This window comes from Sycon ciliatum, chromosome 12 (genome assembly GCF_964019385.1).
Source record: "Sycon ciliatum chromosome 12, ocSycCili1.1, whole genome shotgun sequence".
NCBI classification, from domain to species: Eukaryota; Metazoa; Porifera; class Calcarea; order Leucosolenida; family Sycettidae; genus Sycon; species Sycon ciliatum.
The window spans coordinates 2,716,440-2,729,036 of record NC_088654.1 but is presented as its reverse complement, the minus strand read 5'-3'; the positions used below and the strand labels follow the sequence as shown (position 1 = coordinate 2,729,036).

General features: G+C 45.0%; 1 protein-coding gene across 2 annotated transcripts in view; it reads left to right on the top strand.

Annotated features, from left to right (window-relative positions):
- LOC135828510 (uncharacterized) overlaps positions 1 to 6,030 on the top strand; it is a 41,808-nt gene extending 35,778 nt beyond the window's left edge. Inside the window, exons 9-10 of one of the 2 annotated variants that reach the window (XM_065340955.1) lie at positions 1,581 to 1,631; positions 5,570 to 6,030. In XM_065340955.1, coding sequence (XP_065197027.1) covers positions 1,581 to 1,615 — 35 coding nt within the window. In that variant the 3' untranslated portion in view covers positions 1,616 to 1,631; positions 5,570 to 6,030. Of the gene's footprint in view, positions 1 to 1,580; positions 1,632 to 5,565 lie in introns of both variants that reach the window. The other variant, XM_065340954.1, reaches the window with a different exon arrangement.
- The last annotated feature ends 6,567 nt before the right edge of the window (positions 6,031 to 12,597 follow it).

The window sequence follows — 12,597 nt, the reverse complement described above, 5'->3', positions numbered from 1 at the left end:
CTTGCCATCAGACAGCTGGAAGTAGACAGAAACTGAATTCTCCATCGCTCTGATATGCGAACATCCTGACCTATTTTACGGACTCGAGCGGAGGTTGCAGTGTTTTCTTGCGCCGACGGAAGTGTTCGTCGTCGGCAGCTCCGTCAAAAAGACTCAAACAAACCGATCGCAACTTCTGTGATGGTTTGTGCTACCATGTCGTCGGATGCAATGGTCAATGATGCAATGGTCAATGGTTATGTTCGGATGGGCAATCGGTGGTTCCATGCCGTGTGGCACAGGCAGAACACCAAAAAACCAAGTGAGAAGATAAGCTATTTTTTTAACTTGGCGCACCAAGTAAGAAGAAAAAAGCTCAACTCGGGTGGTGAGCCAATTAAATTATGGTGAAAAGGAGAAGAACAAAATTTTACGAATTATGACTAACTGTCCACCAACGTAACCAGATTATTATTATCTTTTATTATACACAGAGGCAATATGTTTTGGTTCTGCAAGAGTGCTCAATGCCTGATTCAGGCAGAGCGGCGTACACAAAGGCACACAATGAAAACCTTGGCAAATTTATTCCGTTGTGACTCAGAGTTTCATGGCTGAACCAATCATCAGACAACGATAATGGAATAGGAGGCAGCGCTGGTATATCTAAGTGGAGAGAGGTGTGATAATACGATAGCGAGAGGAGTAATCGCGTGAATGTATACAGGGACGGGCTGTTTCAGAGGCAGATGCAGTAGGCGCAAGTCTAGCACGCGCTTAATCTCGTAGTCAAAGAACTTTATTGAAAATCCATGATAATGTGATCGGAAAGATGATTGAAGAAAAATCCAAACTCGAGTCAAATCCAGGCAATTATTAGCCGTCACTACTATCAAAGCAGATCATTATTCGCAATAGCGCAACTTGGAAAGCCGGCCAAAAAGGAAGATATTGAAGTTAACCGAAGGCCTCCGCGCGCAGTAGTAGTAGTTGTAGTTGTAGTGGTATTGGTAGTGGTAGTGGTAGTAGTAGTATTTGGGGTTTATTACAGCCTCAGGGAACCTTATGAATGATTGACGCAATTGAACGAAGTCTGAGCGAGAGGTAGCGGTACAGCATGATATACATTGCCAAAGCGACCAGCAGAGTGATGACGTGCGATCGGCTTAGCTCCGCCAGAGAGAAGGTCAATCACCGTAGAAACTTGTCATTTTCATTTTGTAGTATTGTATTCGCGATGTGAAAAAGTGCCGTGTTCAATGCTGTTAGTGTCGTGAACTGTTTATTAGTAGTATTGTATTCATTATCCTTCAATGCGACAGACCCCACGATAGGCGGGCAGCCTTTGGGTCATCCTAATGAAGTTATTATTCTTATTATTCTTGTATTGTATTGTATTGAATTTATTTTACGTCGGTGGCTCAACAGTACGCTTTACTACTACAAAGAGGCCCGAAAAACCGATCATAAGGAGATAAAAAGGAAGGAGCAAACAAAAAACTTGATGAAGCCGCACAAACCTTTGTGCTATGGCATTGTGGAGTGGATCCAGTTGTAACTAGTTCACTAATGCTTCCATTGGTGTGCTGCTGTTTTCTCAGGAGGTAACTTTGCAGCTCTCGGGCCAGCTCACTGAGAATCGTGGGTAAAAGGTGAGTAGTAGAGGTTGGTAGTATCGCCAGAATGATAATGGTAAGCATACTTAGGTCACGATGGTTTCATGTGAGCTGCATTCCTCTAGAATGATCTGATGATCCACGTTTGGCCTCTTTTACGGGCAAAAAAATTCAACGTGCCATCATGAAGGAATAGAACAGAACACAAAGAGAAAGAAAAAACCTATGCAAGAAAGTAATCATATACAAAAAGGTGATAGGAATGCAAACCCAGTTCCCACTTGAAATGCAAGATCATTGCTATCAGAACTGGTACAATATACATCCCCAGAATATGGATGGAAACCGTGCTGTAGATTAGTATTATCAAGAGTATATACCCCCCCCCCCCCCAGAGTGTTCAACTCCACTATGGGTGCTGTCCCGACAGAATTTCAAGTTGACGTCATAGTGATGATACAATGCGCACTCTACACGCTTTATCAGACGAATCCGGAACCTGTGGTCGACCAAGGCGATCTGATCCGGTACAAATCAGGGGGCAGTAAAATACAGGGAGTAGACACGAGCATGTACGGCCAGTTTGACGATTGCCTCAGCACCGTTTTCACCCTGCGGATGAGATTGGGTACTATGGGTGCCGAAGTGTGTAGATACGCGCGCGGATCAGGTTTCTCTCGATCAGGGAGTAGTAAAATATCTACCGCCAAAGGGACTCCTACTGCAGTCCGTAGAAACTCAGCGCTGAGAATTTCCAAAAATTGTCTGCCTTCACAAAGTTTGGTAGTCGACCAAACTACCACTATGTCAGAATAGAAGTCCAGCAAGTGTGGTATCACTTCGGGAGATATCCCTGCGTGCCGTAGATTTTTCCTGTGTCGATACAAGCTGTTTACGACGACGTAGCCTGCATTTCAATCCGTGAAAAACTTAGGAACATTTCATTCCGAAAAGTGAACTCCCGAATCTCTAGCATACCATAATATGAAATGCTCATCATCACAAAGAAGGTAGAGAAGTACTGGTTGATCACAACTGAGGAGAAATTAGTGCCGATCGTGTGGTGTCCTAGAGATTTTTTGGACTTCGAATCGGTGCACTCGCTTTTCATCTCCAATAGTACACGTATTGTTCTCAAGAAAATCACCTTCGTTCTATTGCTCCATGCCGTCCATCAGGACAAATTTCGGAAGGGTGGTACCTTTCCAAATGACGATGACAAATATGTATCACAAGAACAAAACAAATGCTGTTCCATGAGATGGATAGACCTTTTCACGGAATTAGTTCTTCGACACATACTCAAGGATTGATTCAGCAGATCATCTTTTTTTGCGAAAGAAAAAAAAAAGCGCGAGGCACCCATCAAAAATCACGATAAGTGGCGTGTCACCTCCCTGTATTTTACTACTCCCTGGTACAAATGATTGCAAAGAAAAACGTGTTATGGGTTGACATCCGTACACATGTTGTAAATCACTGGTGCAAGGAGCATTGCGTCATAAATAATGACGTCAACTTGAAATTCTGTCGGGACAGCAGGGTACAGTCCGTGCGCGAGACGCAAAAAAGTCGTCTAAAAGTTGACTTTTCATTTTCCGCACAGGGCAGTTTTGGGTACTTTTTGAGTCGCATTCTCAATGGTGGACAATTTTGGAAAATGGTTTTGTGTGTATGGCTCGTTTGTTTTGGCATTTCGCTACCTGTGTGGTGAGCCTAGAAATTGGGCTTAGCCGTTGCAACCCAATGGTGTATTCCGTTTTTCAGCCAGATGACTTGTTTCGCTGTGGTCCGGCATCTTCCTAGATTCTCTGCCGTCGTCGAATTTGAGTATTTTCGAAACATTTTTTTTTAATACTATGCATTATGCACGTAATGACCGTATGCAACAACTTTCGCAAGCTACACGACAAAGACTCGCTGAAGAATAACATAATGATATTCATACCATATGCCATTGTGGTGCACCATGGTGATACCAATGACAGTATATTTATCGGTGATCAATTGCCTACTGGGTCGCTCCGTTGCCGAGAACGTCAACTTTGCGGACTGTGGAATGACCCGCGACACCGCCAACCACCCCTAACACAAAGCCAAATGCTGAAAGAGCTGACTGATACGGTACCTAACAAGTTAACTGGATAATTCTCATCTTCAACAAAACCAGGACATAAAACAGTGCTATGATAAACTACCTCCAGTCACCGGAAACAAATACAGTGCATTACGCATATGGATAGAGATTGCACTAGTACATGTATAATTGTATACCAATCGTTAGAGTAAGAAAACAAGTTATCGGATCTATACCATCAGAGTTGGCAGCTATATGTATTGGATTCTCCTGGTGTGCAGAATGATGCTGGCGGCGTGGTTCATATCCACTGTTGGCTTGCTGTCGGCAGTACCTTCACTATCTCACGTCCAAGGCATTTTATAGTCTGCATGACTTGGATCACAACGCCATAGTTGTCCACACGAGAATGGTAATAAATCCAGATTACTAAAGCTTTCTTCATTGCAGTTAGCGCAATAAGTTCACGGGATCGCGTCTCCGACCTCCAAATTGTAATTATAGCTGGCTAGTCTGTTCTTTATTGGCAGACAAGAATTGCGATGCTTCTTCAAAAGAGGCAGTTTAGCGATGTCTGTCCATGACATATTCCACTTTGCTTTGTGTGGAAGGAAAGGTGCAACAACATTAGATTGCTGCTGGCCATAGACATCAAACTGCAACATCTGGGCTTCAGCTGTCACAGGTCCATTGACAGAGAGACTGCCGCATATTGCACATACTGCAAACTATTGACTTCATGCCATCGCCTCATGGATCAGAAGTCACCACACTGAAAGAAGAACAGCAGAGGAAAACAGAACTGATGCAGTTAATTGGCAGCAACAAATTTACTCCTGCATTTCATTCGACGAATTTGAGTTGTGCAATGCAAGAAAAAGGTCAGAGAGCAGGATCTAGGAGAGGGCATGCATCAGTGCTGTTGTGCCTATTATAATTAGATGCTCAGAATTTCACCACAATAACGCACATAATACTGACATATTTACACTGTGCAACCTAGTAGTCAAAAAATTCAGAAAAAATCTAGTACTTCAGCTGGTGAAATATCCCACCTCTATCCCCTAAGCTCAAATGTCCCTGTAAAATTGATAAAGGATTGGTAGATGCTCACTCGGAGTGGTGTTTGAAAAGTAACACAACAGGTCATGACGATTTAGAGCATGCTCAATTGTCTCTTCTCATAAAATCACAATATTGCCTGTGCGTGGTTTATTTCGGGTGCAATTGTGGGGCACATAGGTATCACTCAAATTTCTCGTGCATTCGAAAGATAAAGCTTTGGTCTATCACCCCACAAAGCGGCTTTAGTGTCCGCGATGGGTAAATGCCTTACCTGGTGTGAAATTGGTGACCATATTCCTCGTTTCAGCAATTACAAAAGTGAGACATTCGTCCTTGGTGGCTGCTCACGAACTGCAAGCTCCAAAATAAATTTCCAGGGTACGGCCATAGGTGTCTACATCACTCCGAGCCATCTCTCCAGTGTAGGAAAGGTCTCCTGACGAGACTAGAAGGGCTCTAAGCAGCAAATATTCACCATTCGGAGATAGGCGAAATCAACAGAAAACAAGCCCGCAGGTGCGGCGCCTTGGAGGCTACGATTCCCGCGAGAAAATGAAAATCGGTCTCTCAACGGCCTTGGCGCACGGACTGGGTATGTGGGAGTTGCACACTCTGGGGGGTTATGTACTCTTGCTAGTATTGTCTACAGTCCATTCATTGGAAACTGACACCCTAACTTTTTGGTGTTTCTCTCACATAGTTGTAGATATCGTGAAAACAACAGTACATCCTGCATTGAATGACCCGTGCAATTGCTCCTCTCTCTCTCTCTCTCTCTCTCTCTCTCTCTCTCTCTCTCTCTTTCTCGCTCTCACTCTTCCCGTGCAGGCAGTTCAGACACATCAAGCATCAGCTGTGAAGTACCTGATTGACTGCACGTATTCCCTTTCACCTTTCATCTTTCACCGTTTCAGAACATCAGATTTATAATGCTTTTGCTTAGTTGTAAATCTTTAAATTGCAGAATAACCTGAACTCCGAAAAGGCGACAAGGTGACAACAGTGTAATGAATACAATAAACAGAACCAGCTTCTACCATAAACTTATCTATTTATTGCCATCCTTTTCTACTTATACTTCTGTTTTTCTTGCTAGCGTCTTCTAAAATATATTCTTTGGTTTGTGCAAATAGTTGCAAAGGAAGTCCTAGAGGATTGATCCACCCTGTTACGATGAATTGCATTGCACCGGTCCAGAATCTCATATTCGCTCCGCACTTTATTTGCAGAAAGAATCTGACTATTCTATTTCGGTCGTCCCTATTTGCATCTTCTTCAGTTTATACTTTGGTTTGTTCATTGCTACGGCCAAGAGTAAATAACTACTTTTCGGTATTTAGAAAAAGCCATGTGTGAGTAGAATCCGGGCGTAAAGATTGTTTGTTTAGGTCAGAGTGAATTTAGAAAAGCGATCCTGTCAGCTTTTCTATTATTAGGGAGGTTTCGCTCTGTGGAATTACGTATGAAAATAACGTATGAACTGCACGGAATTTTCATACGTGAAAATCAGAGCTGTTGGGTTTCGCTCTACGTGATTTCTCCACGACTGCTGAACATGCGTTGTTGCTTTGGAGACGCGTTGGCTGCATGCACCCACCGTATGCACGATGAACCTAAACCGCGTTTTCCATGATATTTTGCACGTGGTGTATGGTGTGTGTACTAGGCCTCAGCGGCTAATGCTAGTTTTTTTGGGCAAAAAATGCTTTTGGCAATGCTAGTTATTTTGGTTGCTAATGCTAGGTTGAGTGCTACACAGTTCATCGACGGGATCGTCCCACCTGTAATATTTAATCAGCCAATCCTACCAGAGGTTATGGTGGGGTAGCCATATTGGTGAAAGATGGCTCCTTTACATCGGTGAAGCCTCTGGCGAATCTTCAGCAACCGGGCTTGGAGGCCATCTGGCTTGAGCTTCGCACAGCCAACTCACCCCAACGCCCACTCATAGTCTGCGCCACCTACCGACCTCCTTGTGGTACCCTGGCGGATATCCAGGCCTATTCTGATGGTCTAGAAGACTGCCTTCTGTCAATTAATCTATCTGTATCCACACTACTCCTCACCGGTGACTTCAATGCCCATAACTCGAGCTGGTTGGCTGGTGATCGGACAACCCCGGTGGGTCAGTGCCTTGAAACTGCCTTCAGGTGCTTCGGATTAGAGCAAGAGTACATAACCCCCCAGAGTGTGCAACTCCCACATACCCTGTTGTCCCGACAGAATTTCAAGTTGACGTCAATATTTATGACGCAATGCTCCTTGCAGCAGTGATTTACAACATGTGTACGGGTGTCAACGCATCACACGTTTTTCTTTGCAATAAATTGTATAGGATCGATCGGCTTCGGTCAACGTCTGATAATCCGTGTGCAGTGCGCATTGCATCATCAAAATGACGTCAACTTGAAATTCTGTCGGGACAGCACCCATAGTGGAGTAGCACACTCTGGGGGGTTATGTACTCTTCATTAGAGCAACTGGTCAACTTCCCTACGCACTGGAGCCCAAGTGGCTGGTCATCTTGATTGGACCTCATCGTCACAAATTCACCCCAACAGTTCCTCTCCGTTCCACTGGGTAGCTCTGACCAAGTGCAGCTCATCTGTCGAGTCGTCTCCCTGCCACGTCCAAAAATCCAACCCTGCACCATCACTTCCTCCCAACATCTACCCCTACACGCCCAGGTTACAATTTGAAGTTGGTGCCATGTTGCGTATGGGATGACCTGACTGCTGAACTTGCTGATGTGCACTGGAAATGTCACCTCCGCAGCTCGCACGTGGATGACGCTCTTTCGTCTTTCCACTCTATTCTTAGCAGGGCCATGGAGAAGCACCTCGGGTACTTCTCCCGGCGTCCACTCTTCCCCTCATGCCGACGTTTAGGTCAGCCACCTTGGATTGATGCCCCCCTCCGTGCCGCCATTAAGGCAAAGCACGACTTCCACAGTGTGTGTAAGAAATACCCAACCCAGCTTTACATGTATGTATATCGATCTCAACGGAACTTGGTGAAGAGTGCGACTCGATCGAAATACCGGGGATACATTCGGTCCGTACAGGCTACGCTGCAGGACAAAAACCACCCATCACTGTTTCAGTTCGTGAACAAATTAAAAAGTCATAAAGTATCTCGTGACATCCCGACACTCACCATTAGTTCTACGCAGCAGGCTACTACCTCTTCAGCTAAAGCCACTGCATTGAACTCTCAGTTCGCCTCAGTGGCCGTGCCTGATGACCCTTCTCTACCCATTCCCCCCATTGCCGAGGAGTCGGGTGAGGTTGACCGTCTCACATCTGTCTTTACTACGACTGCTGCCATTCGACGTTACATTTGAAAGCTCCCGCCTGACAAGGCTCCGGGCCCAGACGGCATCACTAATCTGGTATTAAAGTCCCTTGCGCCCTCAATAGCATACCCCTTATGTCTGATTTTCAACCTATCATTCCGCACTGGTCGTGTTCCCTCTGCATGGAAACAGCTAATGTTATACCGATCTACAAGAAAGGGTCCCGCCACGAAGCATCAAACTACCGTCCGATATCTCTACTGTCCTGTGTTTCCAAACTCTGTGAGCGCGTTTTCTACGACCAATTGTACTGTCATGTCTCGTCACGTTTGAGTTCAGCTCAGTCCGGATTTCGCAGAGGCGATTCTACCACCCTCCAGCTGACGCGCCTGGTGCAATTAGTGTGTCGACATCGGGATGCTGGAGATCTAGCGGGGATTTGTTTTTTTTTCGATCTTGCCAAGGCCTTCGATACCGTTTGGCACGGGGGCTTTTGGCCAAGCTTCGTGGATCATTTACTGTAGACGGCAATCCCCTGCTATGGCTGACATCTTACCTAACTGGGCGAACGCAGTACGTCACGGTACATCGGACGTCCTCGGCCGACGAAACAGTACTATCCGGAGTTCCCCAGAGTTCCATCCTCGGCCCCCTTTTTTATTTTATACGTCAATGATCTGCCCGCAGCTGCCCCGGGCACATCACTGTTTGCAGACGACACAACGCTCCTACGGGCATCTCCTAACATCACTGGCCTGATGAGTAACCTAGCTAACGGGATTCAAAGAGTTATTTCCTGGATGTCGTCTTGGCGGTTATCGCCCAATCTGTCTAAAACTAAACTCATGCTCTTTCCTTCTCAGCCCGATGTTCCGCCCCTCCTCCATCCCACTTTCCCCAAGTCTATAGACATAGTCTCCAGCCATAAGCATCTTGGCATTTTTATTGACTCTAATCTTTCATGGGAACCCCACATCGATTACATATGTAAACGATCAAGTTCATTTTTAGGAATTCTCTCTTCTCACTGTAACCATCTCCCAATCTCTTGTAAACTCCTCTTTTACTCAGCTTACTTACGCCCCATTTTTGATTATGCAGATACTGCTTGGGCTGGAATTTCCACAACCCGTGCTGCCAAGCTCGAGATTCAACACAAAAAAGTTCTCAAAATCCTCCTCCGAAAACCCCGCATGCTTCCATCTTCAACCCGTTATGCCCTTGCTGACACTTCCCCTTTGTCTAAGAGACGTATTTCACATCTTGTCACCCTTATCCATTCTCTCAAACTCAATCTGTGTCCGCCTCACCTCCACTGTTTCAACTGGTTCTCTTCCCGTAGCACGAGAAACTCCCTTTCCCTTCCGAAACCTAAGTCCTCCTTTCTACTTCACTCTCCCTTTTTTATTGCGTACTCTGCGTGGCTGGCACTTCCCCAATAAGCTAAGGACCATTCTTCCCTCCGCCTTTTTAAGAGCCTTGTCGCGCCTTGATTTTGATTTTGCGTTTCTGATTTGGTTGCAATCACTGCTTATCCATGCCGGTTCCTTTTTCTTCTCCTCCCCTTCTCCCTGCCTTGTCGTGGTTAGCTGACACCCTCTCTCTTTGTATTGGCCGGTGTTCTCACTGTGCTATGAGATGCTGTAATAAATAATTATAAATAAATTTCCAAAAAAATAACGATTGCTCTGAAAATTTGGTGGGCGGTTGCTCTTAGGTAGTGTAGGCAAATAGCGAGTTAAAGGGGCACTCCGGCTTCATTTTCGACGCCGAGTTTTCGATGCCAAGACGAAGGTAGGTGAAAGAGAAGACCCCTCGAACAAGTACGAGTCTCCAGAAGCGATCGAGCCGAGCAGGAAGACGACTTTTGAATTTCGCCGAGCGAGCGCTGATGACCTAATGAGGGATTAGCTTGCCAGTGGAAATGCATCTGCGCACATACATTTCACATACTGTTTGGCCAATTTTCAATCGAAGAGGAGGTTGTTTTCTATGTTCTTTCAACGTCGTGAGCGATCCCGTCTTCTATACCCTTCCAGGTACCCTGAAGGTCCTCCAGAGGAGAATGTATCTCCAGCGAAGCGTTGTTGATCCGCTAAATTCGTCTCGAGACATATTCACCCAGTGCAGTGCTGATAAATGTAGAATGTTGAATCTGTGATAATTGTTGACGATGGAGAGAGAGGTTGATAGCCGCTGTCGCAGGGAAAGTGGAGCTGCTGGAAGTAACAACGGGGAGCTTGTTAGCATCACATGTGCATCCAGACTTCAAAGCAGCTTGACGGAATCGGGGAGTACTGACTATTTGTCTCGCCCTCAGTTTAGTGAATTTTATGACCAGAAAATTATTCGATCAGGATCCCTTCTACAAGATGTGTAGTACAGGTGATTTCTGAACTTGACGATATGGAGACAGACCAGTAGACCTACCAACAATGTGTACCTGCAGGAAATTTACCCAAGGCTATTGCTATCCTCTTCAGTGGCTGTTGTTTTTTTAGAAAAAATATGTTCACTTCTCTCAACATACTCCTGCATGGCAGCAAGAAGGTGCGCAATGGGATTCAACGCCACAATCTTCGCCCAGCTGTGGATGAAGCATGGTCAAGTCATGGCAGTACATATACCTGAAATAGATGAGAAATTGAAGTTCATTTGTGATGGGAAGTTTCACAGCCCCAGTGACCGAGTCAAGCATTGTCTTTTGCCGTGGCACGAATTGCTGAAGAATCCGAGATGGTCTTGGAACTATGCACAAGGATACTACCAGAGATAATGGTGGCATGAACCATTGTGGAATGGGACAGCTCACGGAGAATATTGGAATAGCTCAAGTATCTCTAAGTGATTGTAAATCCTGTTCTGGCTGATAGCTTCGGCCTGCTGCGCCCGTCCATGTACAATGATGGGAATATGCATTTCTGTTTTCTACATATTTGCCGGCTACTGTACTGTGGTATTTAGAAAAGCGATCCTGTCAGCTTTTCTATTATTGTGTTCACATGGCAAGAAAAACGACACCGTTATGCTACGTAAGTTTCTACGTAAGGTGCTCGGTATTTCACTTAGGCTACGTAAGTCTCTACGTAAGGTGCTCGGTATTAGATCTACCAACGGGTGGTAGCCGCGTGCGGTGCACGTGCACGGCAGACATTGTGTTGCATGCATGCAGTGCAGTCTGTGTTCGATTGTTCGGATGTGCATGCGCGAGGAACTTCCTTCTTTGGAACTGCTTCTTGTATGAGCTGTTTCGGATATTTCGTCTCCTGGCCTGGCTTATTTCGTTTCGGCGCTGCTGAGACCTCCTTTCGCGGAATATTACTCAATGACAGGTGAGTTGACCAGTTCCCTTTGATTTATTTGCTTGTGTTGACTCTTTCATTTACGAAAGGTGTGCTGATTTTGGGCGGAATGCAATACAATTAATAATGGAAAAGCTGACAGGATCTCTTTGTTTCCTTCGATTCATTTGCTTATACTCACCCTTTCATTTACGGAAACGTGTGCTGATTTTATTCGGATTTAGATCCATTTTTATCTCTTTGCCCTTGTCTACAGTGTGCGAAGAACGCGAGTTCACCTTCTTGACGGTAAGGCTTATGTTAGATGTGTTGTCGAAATACTCATATTCATTGTACATTGGTACGTTACAAGTAAGGCACTGGTCAGTGACATACTATCGTTGGCAGTTCCCAATCTGAAGGGAAAGGTTCAAGGACCCATTGACCGAGTTTGCAAAATATATTCGCAAATCAGGGAAAATCTCCATTGTGGAGAGGATCAGTAACTTGTTTGCTTCATACGAAACAAGCCAATGGGTGCAGTCTCGTCTCGTGTAGATCTTGTACTTGTATGATTGGATTTGTTTACTGGAGTCTAGTCTCTACGTCTGGGCTGTTTGATTTATTATTTGTGAGTACCGCCGAGATTGCACTGCCCCAAATAAAGTTTCGTGCCGCCAAAGCAAGAATTACGATCTGCAAACTTTTTGTAGTACATGTACCTTCAAGAATGTGCTGTACATGTATCGTACTTTCTCTGTTGCTGTTTCAGTTGCCGTCATGTTTCTAAAGAAAGGTTCAGTAGAGAGGTTCTGCAAAACGAAAATTCGAACGAAGTTTCGCGACAGTCCTTGCGAAAGCGTGTACGAATTTTTGCACGAATTTTGCGTTCTGCACATTTTCGTAGTTTGCGCGGGCCAAGTGCACGTACGCCATGACCCGATCTCACGAATTTTCCTACGACACTTCATTTCGCGTTCCCTGCAAGTTTCGCGTCCAAAGTTGCGAAAGTTCGTGCAAAGTTTCGCACTTCATGATGTAGAACGAAAGTTTGTACGCATTTTCGTTTTGCAGAACCTCTCTAGTGACTCATTTGTTTCATATGAGACGAGTCAATGAGCTGGTGTGGCTTATTATTATTATGATTTGCTTAGAATCATCTTTCGCTGTAGAAGAAATCTATTCGTATGTCTATTGGAGAAATAATTGTATTCACTGGTTATAAATAGGTTAAGACAAACTCACAGAATAAATACCATCGGTCCCTTGGGGTTCGTCCTAAAG